Here is a 16503-nt window from a genome sequence, read left to right as displayed (position 1 = left end):
ACACGGAAACTTCACAAACGTTCCTGATCCTTTTCCACTTATTTATTACCTTTCCAAAGCGTTCTTCACACGGCCAGGGATCTTGGCTAGCTTTTTGCCAGCTCCCTGGTGAACCCTACGAGGAATTGCGTTACGCAGGAGCCCAGGAACAAGGTGGGAGCTCAGGAAAAGAAAATCGAGGTCCATTTTGCAGGCAGAAACCGTAAATACCGTAGGGATCCCACGCTGCATCACAGCCCTGGCTTGCAGGCAGACAGCAGCTCAGCGAGGAGGTGGAAGGAAGGCTGAAGAGCGGTGGAAAATCCGTCCCTTGCTGGAGCACCTCGCTGGCAAGGGGAAGAAGGGCACCAGAAAACGAGATGAATATTTCAGTCAGCTCAGAAATGCCGTGAACCCGCTGATCTTTAAAATAATGAACGTTCCCAGGCTTTGATGAAGCTTTGGTTTCTCTGGCAAGCTACAGTAGCTCCCCAGAAGCACCAGGCCCACTTACATAGAATAAACTTTGATGGCGGAGAAGACTTTGGGCCAATAAAAAACGGAAACGATGCTATTTTAAAACCAAACCAGCTTATTTTTAGGCAACTAGTAAAAACCAAGCCGTGGCCATCTGCTAGATAGTCAGAAACGCAGACTTTTGATGGCAAGGAGCCATGAGTCAGGACGAATGAGTCACTGCACACGGAGTTATGGGGCTTTGGGTGCACTTTAGGGGATTTTGTGAAGTCCTGAGTTTTCCTGGAGGGCAAGCCCTTGTCTGGGCATCGGGCAGTGATATCCTTTGGATGCTTTTCTGTCTACTCCAGCTTTTCAAGGGATGTCTCGTACATCAGTCCCACGTTCCTAGCAAATTCGGAAAAGGCAAAAAATGGAAATGGAGTAGAAGTAGTAGGACCACGTGGAAATCCCGTCCCGTGGTTAGCAAAGCCTTCATTTCCAGCACCTGCAGAGCCAGGGATCAAAGCCCTGGTTGTGGCTCCCCGTTAACACCTTCCCAAATAACCGTAAACTCGGTTGACCTCAGCTTCTTTCCCCTGCCAAAACGAACACGCTCCCAGCTCAACACGCTCCCAAACAACAGCAGAAGAAAGAAAGGAGGAAAATGGAAAAAAAAAAAAAAAAAAAAAAGCTCTGGGTGTGGTGGGATGCTGGGACTCGTTATCAGGAAAATGATTACAAATAAAGTGTCAGAGATGTAGGGCACAGAGAGGAAGATGAGGAGGAAGGGAGCAGCACGCTGAGGCCCTTGCACTGCAGGGAGGCACATTTTGGGATGCAAAGAGCGCCGGCAGCTTGCACGCTCTGCGAACACAAACAGGTCCTCCCAGTTATACCAGTAAAACCTTTTTTTTTCCCGTGCTAACTTGCTTTGGCAAGCGGAATGAAAAAAAATAATACAGGGCAAGTGTTTCCATTCACTGCTGGCTCTTTCTGTCTTTCTCCCTTGACCACAGTGACCTCTGCTTGGTGGATTCAGCACCAAAGCAAGCCACGCTAAGCAGGTGGGTGGTGGAGGTGAAGGGGATCTGTAGGGACATCCCGCCTCCCCTTCTCATCCACTCACCGTGTGTGACCCTACAAACCTGGCTACCGGCACCCTGGGTGTTTCTCACCTCAGCCCTGCGAAGAAAAATGGGAGATCCCTGCAGTTGGGAAGTGTTCGTACTGAGTTCATGGACCAGAGAGGGAAATGATGGTGTTGGTACGAACGTGGCACGCTAAAGAACTGGAAGGACACAGCCTCTGCTGTGAACCAGGCAAGAAGCTACAGCAGCCCCCTGAAAAATAACCACATTTAATAGATTCAAGCAGAATATCTGGCTCCATTCACGTTCAAGCTTGGCAGAAAAATACGTATTTGACGCCTATATTGTTTCCTAACATGAAAAGCAGGAGTTTCTGTTCCAAAGGACAACCTAAATATCTTCCAGCTGATTCACTTGATGAGTGTAACCAGCCTACCTCCAAGCTGCCTGTCCGTAAAAACGACACAGAGGAGAGGGGGGGAATCGCAGCCGCTCTGCCTCCTGAGCAGAGGCAAAAGAGCAATCAACGACGCTGTAATTAAACCCAAAACGCCACCAGAACGAGCGAGTCACCGAGCAGCTTTTTTATATCCTGTTCCTAGAAAGATTTTGGCAGGCACGAAAACCAAACAAACCGCGCTCCTGTTGAAACGACGCTGTCAGCCCAGCGAAGGGCCCGGAGATCTGGATGCTCGGCAGCTCCATCGGTTCGATCTAAATATCAAGCAGCTTCACCTCTTACCTGTAGGCTCTCTTCCCTTCCATGTGTTTTTTTTTTCCTCCCTACTTTACTGCCTGCAAATCTGTCCTGTGATTTTATGCCTGTGCTCCTAATGCCCGCACTGCCACTCGTCGCCTCCTCTCCATCCACCAAAAATCCTCGTTTGCTTCATCGTTAGCATAACTCTGGAAGCTGGAGAAGAGGACTGGGTGTTCACCAAGCAGCTGGAACCATCAGAGACCAGACCAAGCCAAACAAAAACCCCTGCAAGAAACTTCAGCTTTTTCAGCAAGCTAGAGGCTGGTTTAGTTTTTCACCTGAACAAGTCCCCTCTGTTTCTTTCTCTGGCTACCAAGTTCCTGGCAATATTTTTTTTTTTAATTTAATACATTAAGCAACAGCAGGAAAGAAAAAAACTAAGAAAATCAAGGCAGGCACATTAAAATGTAAGATTTAGAAAGAAAAGAATATTGTACTAGGCTAGGAAAATGAAATGGAGGTAGAAAAAAAAGGAGAAATGACTTTGAAAACAATGCAGGAAAAAAATAGCACACGGTCTATTTTAGAAACTGGAAATAGCCCAGGGAAAAGAAAAAAAAAAAAAAAAGACAGCAAATAAAAGCCCCGTTTACTGCCTCAAAAATGTACTGAATAAGAAGTGGGCCCAAATCCACGAGCTCCAGATACATGAAGAGAGAACAGGAAAAATCAGAGCAGAGCAGCAATGTGCAAACAAGCAGCGAGCACTCAAACACAGGGAGGGAAAGCCACGTGAAATTGTCACAGATTGCTGTTGCTCCGTGGTAAATCACTTCCAGTGACCACATCACGCACTCCAACTCTTCCAAATCAAGCCCACTTGACTTGCTGATTAATTATCAGCAAGTCAGAGGCAAGCACTTGACTCTCTGAAGCTGCTGTAAGCGTGACGAGCCAGCAGCTTGCACTCCGGATGGGAAAAATCAGCAACTCAGATCCTCGAGGATGGCTCTGGGAGTCTCTTCCCTGCAGAGTCTCCGAGGTGTGAGTGGTTTCTACCCAAGACTTTTAGACTGTGAGCAGGAAAGGCTCCTCATTTTCCTCTTTAGCACTCTCAAATCCAGAGCACCTGTGATGAAGGTGAAAGGCAAATGGGCACGGTGTGCCCACAAACCACACAGATCCAGCCAAAGACACATTTTTGTGTGTCTTACGGAGTTAGGAAGCAGCAGAGAACTTCACAGCGGGTTGGTGAGCCAGGATTCTCGAGCTGTACAACAGGAGAGGCGGAAGAGGCAGGCAGCTGGAAACGGGATCTGGTTCTGGAGAGGTGTGCAGCAAAATGGAGATCTCAGGTGGGATGAGGCATCTGCTGGCTGTTAGAGGAATGGAAGAATCACTCGCCAAAAAGGAAGCAAGCAAAAAGAAATCAATATGGCAACGTTTGCCTCTTGCTCCAGCACCAAGTAGTTCCATAAGCAGGCAAGAAATGGTAAAGTTGAATTCAGTGCCTTCTTTCAGAAGGTTAAAAATTACCACTCACTCCTCGAAGGGTGTCCCAGCCACAAAGCAAACAGCAAGAAAAGAAACACAAGATCCAGAGGCCAAAGGATGGACAAGAAAAGGAAATGTGACTCTTGTTTGAGTGAAAAAGGTGCCTGAGTTTTAGATCCTACTCTGAGCTCCCAGAATTTCTTAGGTATCTGCCATTAAAACCTCAGAAAGGGGAGCAGCACAGCTGCAGGATTCATCCAAGCAAAGGCAGATATTTACACCTGAGTGAGTCGCAGATAATCCAGCGAGAGCCCCTGGCCAGAAACACGCTTCTGGAGTCAGCTCATCCTAAAGCACACATCTGAAAGAGGTTGGAGTCAATAAATGCAGTCAGATTAATTCTGTTGTGGAGTTTCTGGCAAGTTTTTCAGTGAAAACCAAGGTGTGTAAGGTCTTGGGGATGGCCGCAGGGGTGTTAGCAGCTCCTGGGGGTTGCACCTCATCCTTAAACAGCCCCCTAAACTCTCACGCTCCCCTTCGGACGCAGAATTACCATCGCAAATCCAGCCTCGATTCACAAGGTTTGTCCGTGCACAGACATTTCTGGCAGACAAAATCAATTCTTTGAGCATGGCAGCTTTTAACTTGGAAAGAAAGAGCACGCACCCTCTTGTACTGAAACCAAATCAGGAGCCTCAGTGCAGTGAAACAAGTGAGGATCAAGATTAAACACAACACCGAACCGCACACTGCAGGAGTTAGGGCTTCAGCTTCATGTTAGAGTCCTCTTTATTCATGTAACAAGTGAAATGAGCTTCTTTAACAGTGCTCTGTTAGAGGATAAGCTGAATGCAAGTCATTTTTTAGTGCATTATATGAAAACAAGGACAAATTTAAATGCTTTTTAATTCCTCGCTCTGTTTAGTTACTTGAAATGTTGCTCTGGTGGCGGTTTTGGTGAATTTCTCGGGTACTGAGCTGAGTTTTCTTCAGCATTGACAGAAGAAGGATGTTGATGATCCTATGAAACCACTTACTCACTTGAATAAAGAGGCAATGTTAAGAAATTCAGAGCATGATAAATAAAATCACTTCTCTACAACAAGTTTCATCACCCAGGTTAGGTCATCATCCTTAGCCCTTAGTAGAAAAAAATATACAAAGTTTTGTGGGTTTTTAATCTTTTTTTTTGAGTTTTGTTTTCATGTATCAGATGAAATCTATCAGGGAGATAGTTCTGCCCTTTTTGGCGTTCAGAGAGCACGTTTTTTCCTCTAGTCATTGCATGGAGACTTCACCTGAGTCCCATTTATACCTTCAGGCTTCATTTCCCTGCATCAAACTTGCCATCACGCCTAGCAGTTCACTACAAAACTTGCACCACGTTTCCTTTAACGCTAACTTCACGCAGCGATGCTAACAGGTGAATTGTTCCTTGGCAGTTTCCCTGGAACTGTCAAATATTGCAGATACCACTTCTAGAAAGCCCGGTCTTGCAAACTTAGGTCTTGTAAGACAAGAAATGTTGTTAGTTTACTGGACCTTAACGAAATACAAGAATATAACCATGCCGTAAAGATGTGCATTTGATGTTTTGCAAGAGATTTTGATGAATTTGTGTAGAAAACTTGAGTACTACTCAGTAATTTGGTACTTTATACATCAGGAGCATTGTGTGAGCCCAAGATTTAAGGATCAGCATGAGCAAACTTAGAAGACGAAGCCAACCCAAGTCATTCTGCAGCACATTTCCCTCTCCAAGGTCATGTCAGCTCATCACCGTACCTTAACCGCAGCTGAAGTGAAGATTTACAATATTTTAAAGAACGACCTGAGATTCAGAAAGAGACAGGCCGCATTTCGGAGACTGATGAAGATGCCTCTGACTGTCGTGCAGCTGGCTGAAGGGATTCTGCAGAAGAACTCACGAGCATGAAGTTTACAAGGCTGATCCAATGCACGCGGGATGGGAGGCTGCTCAAAAACAGTTCCCCAGCGCTGTTTTTAAGCAAACCAGGAAGAAAGCAAGAGTAGAAATGTGAGGAGTAAAACCGCCTGAGACAATTGTCTGATGAAGTGTTAGTAGTAAATAAAAACCAGGTGTGGTTTCTGACCAATTTCCTTAACCTTAGGTCTCAAATAAAGACATGATGCAGTCATGAGATGAGCAAACTGTCCTTACATGAGCTGATAATTGAATCGCACACAGCGCAGGGATTCACAGAGGCTTCGTTCCTTGAAACATGGAGCTCTAAAGTAAGAAACCCTCCAAGCAAAGTCATGTTTTGACCTGCTAACACTAAAATCTCTACCCCCGTTCACGCAATCCTTTTAATTGCAAGGAACGGTTGTAACTCTGGGGCTGCTGCAGCTTCACACAGGCAGCAGGGACTGTCAGTTGTGGGGTCAGCACTACCTGCCACCCCAAAGAAATTAGGGTCTATGCAGAAAATGTGTTTATGGCAAGCACTTGGGAAGGAAAATGATGAAACGCATCAGAGCCACGGTGCCGATAATCCAGGACTTGGGTTTGATGGTGACCACCCTCTGCTGCATCAGAACGTGGGCACAGAAACCCTAAAACACACGTCTGCAATTGCCCACCCCCACATTAGCTTAAATCCTCTTTGTCGTCACAGCCCGGCTTAACTTCAAAGCCAGAAACTTCATGTTCTTGGTTTTATTTTTAAGTATTTTTACCACAACTCAGCATTTACTCTCTGCATCGTCGAGCTCTGGCCTCAGCAAGAACCTGCAGCAATCAGCTGTAATTATGCACCACGTGAAAGGCGTTTAAATCTTACTTTAAATTATTTTAACAGACCATTTTGCCGCTTCTACAACCCGAAAGGAACGCAGACCCCCAGAAGCCTTGCCCTGCACACACTTAAAAAAATCTCAGAGGTTAACAGCATTAATTTTTTCAAACTTTTTTTTTTTTTTTTTGGTAGAAACTTTCCTACTGTTCTGCTCACCCTCCTGACCTGTCCCCGTTTCCCTGCCAGGTGAAGCAGCCACCGCCGGGCACTAAAATCAAGCTGAAGGCAAGCAAGAACAGACAAGCTGGGATATAGACACATATCCCAAATAAAATATCCCCAAATTTACTGTATGATTCACGGCCTATTCCTCCTGCTGTCTAGTACTGTCTGGGCTGTCACCAGTGCCTCGAATCTTTTCTCAGAACGGATTTTAAATATTCTGTGATGTATTCATCATAAGCATTTTCCCTTCTCATGCAAACTTACAACTGTTTCGCTTGCAGCTTCGTTGTCTGCTCACACTACTGTTTTGTCATCCACTGCGCTATTTCCCCTCGGTCTGGACCAGCCATTTTACAGTTGGATCTGTTTTCTTAAGGACTCATCTCCTTCCTGTTTCCTTAGCAAGAAAGATTAACTGCCCAGGGCATACAAAAAATAAAAATCAAAGGGATTCCACTTCACTCGTACCACGATGACGAGAATTCACTTTCTCTTCTGAGCTGCTTCCCGGCGGTTAATCGGTTTAAGGTTTACTTTCCCTCGGAAGTTATCACCACTTGGGCTGACTCCGGAGAGGTTGAGTGATGCATTCCTCCAGCTCTCTGCCTCGGAGGATGCAAATCAGTGGATTCGAGAAGGCGAATCCCTTCCTCAGCACATCCAAACCCACCCTCTGCAGTGCAAACACGGACCTCTGGCAGCAGCAGCTTGCGTTGGGCTGCGAGCTCCTCGCCTCACCTGGTTCCTCCTGCCACGAAGGATCCCGTCACAGACAGGGCTGGCTGTGATGGCTTCGAGTTTTGTTGTTTTAGCAAAGGTGCTGAGGAACACAAGTCAACTGTTTCAGTCAGGAACCTCCTTAAAAGTCTTTCTGAGTGCACGCCGAAGCGTTCTGCCAAGCACCAGCCGTGGAGCCGTGCTTCGGAAGAAGCCAGAGAAAGGAGCAGAGCATTTGTACTTTGGAGGATAACTGAACTCTCAGAAGGATGAAACTACAATTTCCTAGCGTTTATCAAAACCAGATGTAAGAGCTACTTGTGTTTGATTCCCTGCATCTCTGCTAGGCTCTTTAAAATGTGCCAGTCCCCGTTTTCCACTCCTGTCCTCCCAGCTCCAGTTTGTATATTTTTACCAGCTGTATTCCCCAAATTTCTCTTCCAGAGAGCCCAGGGAGTGTGTGAGCCCGGCAACGAGCACGCTTTGGTGTTATTTGGGTGTTCCAGGACATCATTTCCTAACACGTCACTTTTATCATATTTCACCTGCGTTGCCAGAAAGGAGGAGGACATCACAAATTAGCCCAATAATGACTTATGCAAACGAGTTCCTTAAGTTCTCAGCGGTGTCCTTATGTTAATTATCATAGCTAATGATTTTTTCCCCCTTGGTTTAGGGCTGCTGCTTCTGCTCTCCCATCTTTTAAGTGAAATCTCTTCTAAGGGTTCGGTTTTAATGCCTCCACCTTGCCACTTCAGGATAATTTCAATTCTCTCCCTTCCGAGCATGGCTGCTCCTTCTCCATGGAGGTGAAGCTTCGTGGTGGAAACCTGAAAGCCACAATCCGATGAGCGCCGTTTTCTTGGAAAGAACCAAAAAAGAGGCTGGGGCTGGCGAGGCACGACTCAATTTTCCTTCTCCAACCATCAATCTAACCTGCGAGCCCAAGGATAAGCACAAATTTTCTCCAGGGTGCTACCTGATCACAGCAGAAAAGAAACCTGACAAGCTCCTTCAGAAGCACGCCTCGCCTCGAGGAATTGGCTGTTTTCCCCCCAAACCATTCAAGGGATCACCAGGGCCACAATTTCTCCTGGAGTTCTGAGAAATCCTGCTTTGTTTCACTCCTGGGGAAGAGCAATAGCTGCATAGGGCTGACGGCAAAGCGTGTGTGAGGCTGACAAGTGCTAGAGGCTACTAACATACTCGTTAAGGCCCAATTGGTTGTCAGGCTTCGCAGAACAACCGAAGCAAGGGAGAGTTCATTGATTTGGGACGAGGCAGGAGGAGGAATGAAGCAGGGTGGAAAGAACATCTTGGCGTTACAAACGCAGACCTTGCTGTATGCTACAGCTGGGGAAAAAAAAAACACAATGCTGTTATTGCAAGGCTTGGAGGAAGGAAAAAAATGCACACCTTTGTACGAGCTTGGGTATTTATTTCTCGCTGCGATTTGTGGAAATGGGGGCTTCCAAAATCCACAAGGCACCGGTGAGCGCACAGCCATGATATTCTTCAGCAGGATGTTTGTTTTGTCCTGTCCTCCGTCCCTCCTCAGCAGCTCCTTCAGTAGCTCCTGTCCCCTCCTTCGCACCGCACAAAGGAATTTCTGCCATCCCTGCCCTCTGCCACCAGCAGGATCTTGTTACCAAGTCACTCATGCCAAAGCCTGCCAGGTATGCGGGCGTTATTTCTGCCTGAGGGATGCCAGCCATCAGCTACTGAAGAGCACAGAAACCCCCCAAATGGTGATTCTGTTTTAATCTTTTAAGTTTTCCAGCAGCTCCCATGGGCTTCTCAGTTTAGGCCACGCAGAAGCCAACCTAAACATCAGCTCCAGGACGGGCTCAGAACAGGAGGTGCCAGGTGGGGGCACTGATAATTGCACACACCGTTGTTAACTTCAAGGTAACACTGTCCGGTGTGAGAAATCTCAAACAAGAGGAAAAAACTCCACTCGAAGAAGATGTAAAAAGGAAAAAACACAACCAGGAAGCCCCTGGGCTACAAACTATTGGAAGCTGGGAGAATATCCCAAGAAACTCCCAGCTCCTGCAGCTGACCAGTGCTGAGGACAAGATACTGCTGGATCACTGCCTTCATCTGGAGCAGCCTTCCTGGGGCCGGCAAAGCACCTCCTGCAGCTCTTTTCCTGGATTCCCACCAACACGCCCAGCTGGGAGAAGCAGCCCCCGTCTCTCCAGGGCTATATCAGGTACTGGCACATGATTCCGACACCCCAAATTCTGTAATCCTGAGGATTCGGATGAAGTGCAGCTCAGACTGCTTTAACAACTCGGACGTTTAGTCCTTCAGGTGGGGAAGAACCTCGTTGAAGCTTAAGTTTTCCAGCGGGGATGCTATTTATGAGCACGCCAGAAGAAAAAAAAAGAGGACAAGAGCTAGACAAAACACAGCTCCTCGCTTACACGTGATGGTGCCACGCCGCTCACCCTGATGGCTGTGAAGGTCCCTCCTGCAGATATACCACAATGTCTACTGACACGAAACTGGAGCTGCTTTTTAACCCAGAAGCACGACTTGCCCGTCTCGCCCATCGGTGTGGGTGATGGGGAGTCTCGCTGGGGCTCAGAGTGGTGTTCCCAGCCTCAATCCCAGTGCACACTCCGGTGGGATGATGGGCCAGCTCCGTCTTCAATAAATACATCAAGCCTTGCCACGGAAAAACTAACAGAAGGGGGTTAGTTAGATCACAGAGATGCATCCATACTCTATTAGGAAGCAATTAATTCCAAGACAAACTTAATTCACTTCTCCAATGAAGAAAAACGCACGTGGCCAGGCACGCTGGCCTGAAGTCTTAATCTAAAAGGACTGCAAAAGGAGCAGAGGAGTTGATTCTGCATTAACCTCGTTTGCCACAAAGTCAGCACAAGACCAACCACTCGTGCTGCTTGCTTGCTCCAAGTTTAAGCCCGTTAAACCCCAACAATTCCAGCCACATGCAGTGGGGTCTGCCTCCACCAAACCCATTCACCTGATGACTGGAAACACAGAGCTGCAGAACTTTAAACAAAACAGAGGTACAGAACCCGATATACTCAAAAATGAAGCAAGAACAGAAGTAATACGTTCAAAATTTTACCAGGTACACCCTTATTTGCAAGTCTGCAGAGCAGCTTTAATATAAACGCTTTTATTCCCCAATATTTTTATTAAGCTAAGCACACTGCGTTACCCTAACAGGTTTCTTACCAGGTGGATTAATAGTTTGGACAGTAGTTTAAAAATTTGGTTCAGTCTCTAGGTACAGCAGTGATCCACCTAAACTCTGTTTATAAACCTCAGGTGAGCTTGAATTGCATGTGGGGGACGACTACCCGATTCAAGCAGCAGTCACGTTTCTTACTCATCCAGGAAAGGGCACAATGAGATACGAGCGGAGGCTCCTAAAACTATAAAAAAGTTACTTCAGACTAGTTGATAGATGTTTAGAGCAGCAGGAAGCTTATAACACTGAGATACCCACACTTCATATCTGATGGAGAAGATCCAACAGTACCTTGTGTGAACAATCCCCCCAGCCAACAAACCAGGAGTGTTCATTTACACGAGGAAACAGCCCTTGCCGCACCAAAACCAGATGATAAATCACCATTTCAGTTAAAATTTAGTAATTAACAGCATTTGAACACTTCCATACCCTATTTATTTCCTATTCTAACACCGACCAAGCTGCAGATTTCTGCAATCTATCAGGACTTTTGCCTAAAAGTCGCATCAAACTCCCTAACTTTGGGTCAGTAGGACCCAAACAGGCTGGATCTTGTTAAACACCAGAAAATCAATCACTTCAACGGAGCAATCTGCTTTATTCCCCTCTTCATTAGGAGCATTCCTAATCTTGAGCTTGAAAGCCTCGCTCCTTGCCATCAGATCTCAACAGCTTTTGTTTGCTGCATTAAAACAGCCACAGAGCTCCGGGGCTGCTTCTCGCAGCCAAGTATCGACCAGCACTTTAAATCGTCGTTAATTTCTGCAGAGAAGGGTTAAGAACCTTACGCTGCAAAGCTTTGCAAAGGTATCGGAATGACAATAAGGGAACTGCCAGGACCCACCGGAACAAACGGCTTCAGCATCCAAATTCCTTTGGAAAGAGAAAAGAAGTGAGGTGTCCAGAAGATTTAGAAACAAAAAGTAGTTTATAAAACCTCTGAATTGTGGTAGATCCAAAGAGTACATACTTTTTTCAGTTCTATGATGGAACTTTTAAGTGTACTCGATACTAAAGAAATCATAAGTAACTTCCAGGGGTTTTCCCACAGCCTACCTGCCCCTAACCTCAGTTCTGGATATAAAGACAAAAAGGGGGAAGAGGAGAAAAGACTCACAAAATTGGACCTACACCTCACATCATCTTTCTCTATACCACTTAAACCTGAGCCAGCATGGAAAGAGTTTGATAATGAAACTCCAAACCCATCACATCCACGTGATAATTAAAGAGACGAACTTTTAGGCTGGCTCAATCTGCCAGCAAGAGTCAAAGGAGATCCAAAAGCTCCTGGGGAGAAGGCAGCAGACTGCCTCAGCCCGGAGACGTACCCACCAAAACGTATTTGCTGCTTTCAAGCCCAACTTTAGCACCACCAGGAGGACTTTGAGGCGAACTCGCTGTTCGGCTGAGCTATGCAAAGCATGCCTCCCTGTTCAAATTTCAATCAGGAGCAAATCAAGCCCCATACTGCTCCAAAAAGCCTGCAGCAGGGGATGAGCGAGCGGAGCCGAACGCTTCCGAGGACACGATTCACCTCGGCGAGAGGTTCTCCCATTCACACACCGGGGAAGCTGGCAAACCAGCGAGCGTTTTGCGTAGTCATGTGTAAAATGAGATCTCTGTCGTGCAAGCGAACGTTCTGCTAATATTTTCATTCACAAGAGCCCGAGTGCTTAATTAACATTTATACCAATTCCCGAGCTATTTACCAACACAAAGGAGGCGATGTGATATCATGGTTCCTTAAACACAGCCCTCAACACAGGCAGAGTTCTTGCTCCCCTCCATCACGTGTTGAAATACTAAATTTTCCACGGCTGGGCTGCTACAGGAGAAACTTGGGAAAACAGGCAAGGTAGGCGCGTTAGAAGAAGGAGAACAAGCAGTGCTTTCCGGGGATTACTCGCTCTGTTTGCACCATTTTGCTTTTGTAGGAAAAAGATGCAGCAGGACGATGTGTCTTAGCTTGGCAGCTCCCAGTGCAGTGACACGGGGGGCGATCACATCTCCCAGCCTCATTAGAAGCCCCAGGTAAAACCATTTATTCGCTCACTTTTTAATAAATCCTAAGAGAAGCGATTTCCTTTGAGGCATGACAACTAGCAACGGGTGTAAGGTAGGGCTCTCACCACCCAGATTTCTTCTTGGTGGAAGAAGCTTTAGCCCATCGTCAATCCAACCCAAGTCATGGTACAAAACAAGGCTCAATATCATTCAAGACCAGATAATTATCCCTCACAAAGCAAAACGTTCACCAAATGACCCCAGGTCTCATGACTTTGACCAGTTACAGGTTTAGAGCGAGGCACCAGTTTAGAGCTGCGGCCCCACGGGTCCACACTTATCCCTCTCCTCTCTTTGCCACCAGCAGGATCACTGCTCTGCCATCTGACCGCTCACACACGGTTTAGGTTATCTGCCAGCTCCCAAAGCGCATCTTTTAACTGGGTTTGTGCGTTCGGATGAGGCCGTACCTCTGCACAGGCATTTCAAATACCTCACACGCTGCCGACGCAGGTTAAGCCCACACCCAAACAACTCGGACAACGAAGGAAACCTCTGTGCTCGAGCACTGCTGTCACTGCCACCTCTCGAAATCCTCAGGTAGCAGCGCCCCTTCCTCCCCAAAAAGCTTCTGCTTTGGTTACTTCATCATGAACGAGCTCTTTGTTCCAATAATTACCAGGAGAAAATAAAGACTGTTATACAACAAGGCAGCAACATTCAGACCAGAGCTCCCGCTGCTCCTCGAGACACCCAGCACAAGGAGAAGGAAGTTTCACTGACATCTTCCACAATCAACTCTTCAGACAAGAAAAGAGAGCCCGTGGTGTCTAAAACCACTCAGGTGGTTTTATACATTGCTGTCTAAGTCCACTGGTATCAAAAGTGAAACTGTGCACAACTTAAATCCAAACCTTTTTTGCTCTCCAAGGAAAAGCTGCATACGGTTGGTAAATACTGGATGCTCAGAGGACAAAACAACTCATTCTTCAGTTTTCAAACACTGTCCAGCAACTTGCTTGTTTGTAACCTTACAGACACCCTGTCAGGAACCAATATATGTAAAAAGGACACAGAAATGTAGTATCTGCAATTGTTTTTTCTGAAAGCATAAACATACTAGTAGATACTGGCACCACAAATCAAGCTGGGCAAGTCGGCTCGATCAATAAAACACAAAATCCCTGTCATGCAAATCATCACATCAAGCTTCAAGAACCTCCTAAATTTAGTTTTCCACACTTCCACTCTTTCTTTTCTTAAAGATAAGCAAAGGCAGGCAAACTTTCTCTACACCAGACACAAGCAAAAATCAAGCAGCTCAGAGAGGGCATTATCAGAAGGTAAAAATGTCCCCATTTGTGGAGAACAACCCATCCTGCCCCCCAAAACAGGAAGAAATGCAGAGTGTAGCAACTGAACGCCCCATAACACACACACCACAACGCACAAGGCACGCAAAAGCTTTGTAGGGACGAGCTGTGCTGTAGCTGTTGTCCTGTTGATATCCACCCCCTGTCCCACGCGATTAAAGTTCAGAGAAAATTCAGCTTTTTACCAAAGGCACGTACTTAACACACAGGTCACTCAGCCTTGAATTTTAATTTATTCTGCAAGTCCACACAACAAATCACTCTTACGGGCTTGTTTACATTTTGTCACAGGGTAAAAACATTCATTTTCTTTACAGATGTTACTTCAAAAAGGGTGTTTTCATCACAAATTCAAACTCCAGCGCAGCGGCGGCTTTTATTCAGAAGTTTTGCAAAAACTTTGCCAGAACAGGACTTCAGCAACCAAATCCTTTTACGGGGGGAACTGACGGATATTCCAGGCGGGTAGCCCGGCTTTTAGGAGTTAGGGGAGCTCATTTTTTCCTCTGCACGTGAGCTGGGAGGCGGAGGAGGCTTTTCTCATTCCATTTCAGCTGGTGCAAACTCAGGCAGGACGCGTGCGCCCCGCGAAGGACGGCTTCCTCCAGGCGAGGAAGCACCCCCCCGCCGATTTCACCCCCAAATCCCCGCGCCGCGGGGTGGCTTTCGTAAGGAGGCAGTCGATTTGGGGAGGAAAAAAGGGGAGGAAAGAGGGTTTTGGGGGAGGAAAAGCAGCCCCGGGTTGGGATTCTCCAGCAGCAGGAAGTTTCTATGGGGCCTGGGCGAGCATGCGCCGTGAGCCCGGCGGTCTCCCGATGTGGCAAGAGTGCAGAGAGGCAAGAAGCAGAGAAATAATCGAGACAGAGCCCGAGAGCAACAAGCACCTTCCCCTCTGGATCCCCGGCTGCTGTTGCTGTTGCTGCCGCCTCCTCGCAGCCCTCCCCCTGGCCGCTCGGCTGCCCGGGGCCCTCCCACAGCCATCGCAGAGGAATTGGAGAGGCTGGCAAGCAAAGCTTCTGCTGCTGCTGAAGGGAAAGGAGAGGAAAAGGAGGAGAGAGGAGAGGAGGAGCAGCTGGCAAGGGAACGGCGGAGTGGCCCAGCCACCCTGCGCCTCGCCCAGCTCAGGTGGTGGGGGGCTGGAAGGGGAAACAGGGGGGGGAAAAGGGCCAAGCTTTTAGCCCCCTGCCCAGCTGGGAGAGAAGGGAGGAGGGGAGAAGGACAGAGAGCAAGCACAATGGCTGGCTGTGTGTGTGGGGAGGAGATTTCCTACAATAGCAGCACTGGGGAGGGCTCGGGGCTTTTCTGGTGCCCCCCCCCGCATCTCTTCTTCCCCATTCCTCACCTCACATAGGCAGGGGGGAAAGGAGGGGGAGGATAAAAAGCCTGAGGGCATTGCCTTGGGTCTCCCCCACGGTATTTTTCTTTTAGGGGAGCAGTAGAAAGGGACACAAACACCGCGGGGGGGGCACAGAAGCAACCCCCCAGCTGGAGGCAGGGTGGAGGAGACCCGCTGCCAGCGTTAGGCTGAGCAAAAAAAAAAAAAAATAATAATAATAATAAAATAGTTATTTAAGCCGATCTCCCTGCACGAGTCCAACCCAGGGGGGCTGAAGGAGGGGGTGTGGGGGGGGTCACAGCCGATATTGGGGTGGGGGAAAAGGGGGGAGCCCCCACCTTCTATTGGGGGGGAGGGGAGGAATCTTCCCCCTTCCCCAAGCAACTGCTCAGCCCAAAAGGGTGGAAGGGGTGAAAAAGGAGGGGGGGGAAAGGCCACAGCCCCCCCCCCCCCCCCGGGGCTTCACGCCGGGAATCCCAGGCCCCTCCTCTCCCTCAGCGCGCTCCACCCCCGGGGCTGGGAGGAGGCGGGGGGGGACCAGCCCCGGTTCCCCCCCACTTCAAACCCCTTCTATGTCACCAACCTCTCCCCCCCACACCCCACCGTCCCCCCCAGTCCTTCCTCAGAGCCGGCGGAGGGAAGGGAAAAGGGAAAAAGGGAGAAAGCTGAGGGGAGGGGAGGGGGGGGGGGGGGGGGGGGGCGCTCACCCTGCTCGCCGGGCTCCTGCAGGACGCGCTCCAGCTCGGGGAAAGGCAGCTCGGGGAGATCCAGCAGAGCCCCGTAACGTTCGAGGAACGAGCAAACGACGGCGAAGTTAGGCCAGGAACCCGGGCAGCCCGGGCCGGCGGCGGGAGGGGGAGGCGGCGATGGAGGCGGAGGAGCCGCCGCCGCCATCTTGGGGCCGGAGATGGAGAAGGAGCAAAGGGGGGGGGGGGGGGGGGGGGAGGGGAGGAGAGGGAGTGAGGGGGGCGCTGCCGAGCCGCGCGCCGCCACGGTCCCACAATGCACCGCGGCGGGCTGAGGGGAGGGGGCGGGAGCGCGGGGCCGGGCGGCTCCTCGCCGCCGCGTGCGGCGCGGCAATGAAAACAAGGCGGGGCGGGGGTATTTATAGAGGGGGCGGAGGGGAGGGTG

The 16503-nt window shown here is 48.6% G+C and overlaps 1 protein-coding gene across 1 annotated transcript in view; it reads right to left on the bottom strand.

Annotated features, from left to right (window-relative positions):
• The window catches only part of RSF1 (remodeling and spacing factor 1), a 55976-nt gene extending 39710 nt beyond the window's left edge, over positions 1-16266 (bottom strand). The window contains exon 1 of the mRNA XM_032184655.1: positions 16080-16266. Coding sequence (XP_032040546.1) covers positions 16080-16266 — 187 coding nt within the window. The remainder of the gene's footprint in view (positions 1-16079) is intronic.
• Between the last annotated feature and the right edge of the window lie 237 nt (positions 16267-16503).

This window comes from Aythya fuligula, chromosome 1, assembly GCF_009819795.1.
Source record: "Aythya fuligula isolate bAytFul2 chromosome 1, bAytFul2.pri, whole genome shotgun sequence".
In the NCBI taxonomy this organism is placed as follows: domain Eukaryota; kingdom Metazoa; phylum Chordata; class Aves; order Anseriformes; family Anatidae; genus Aythya; species Aythya fuligula.
This window is presented reverse-complemented; position numbering and strand designations above follow the sequence as displayed.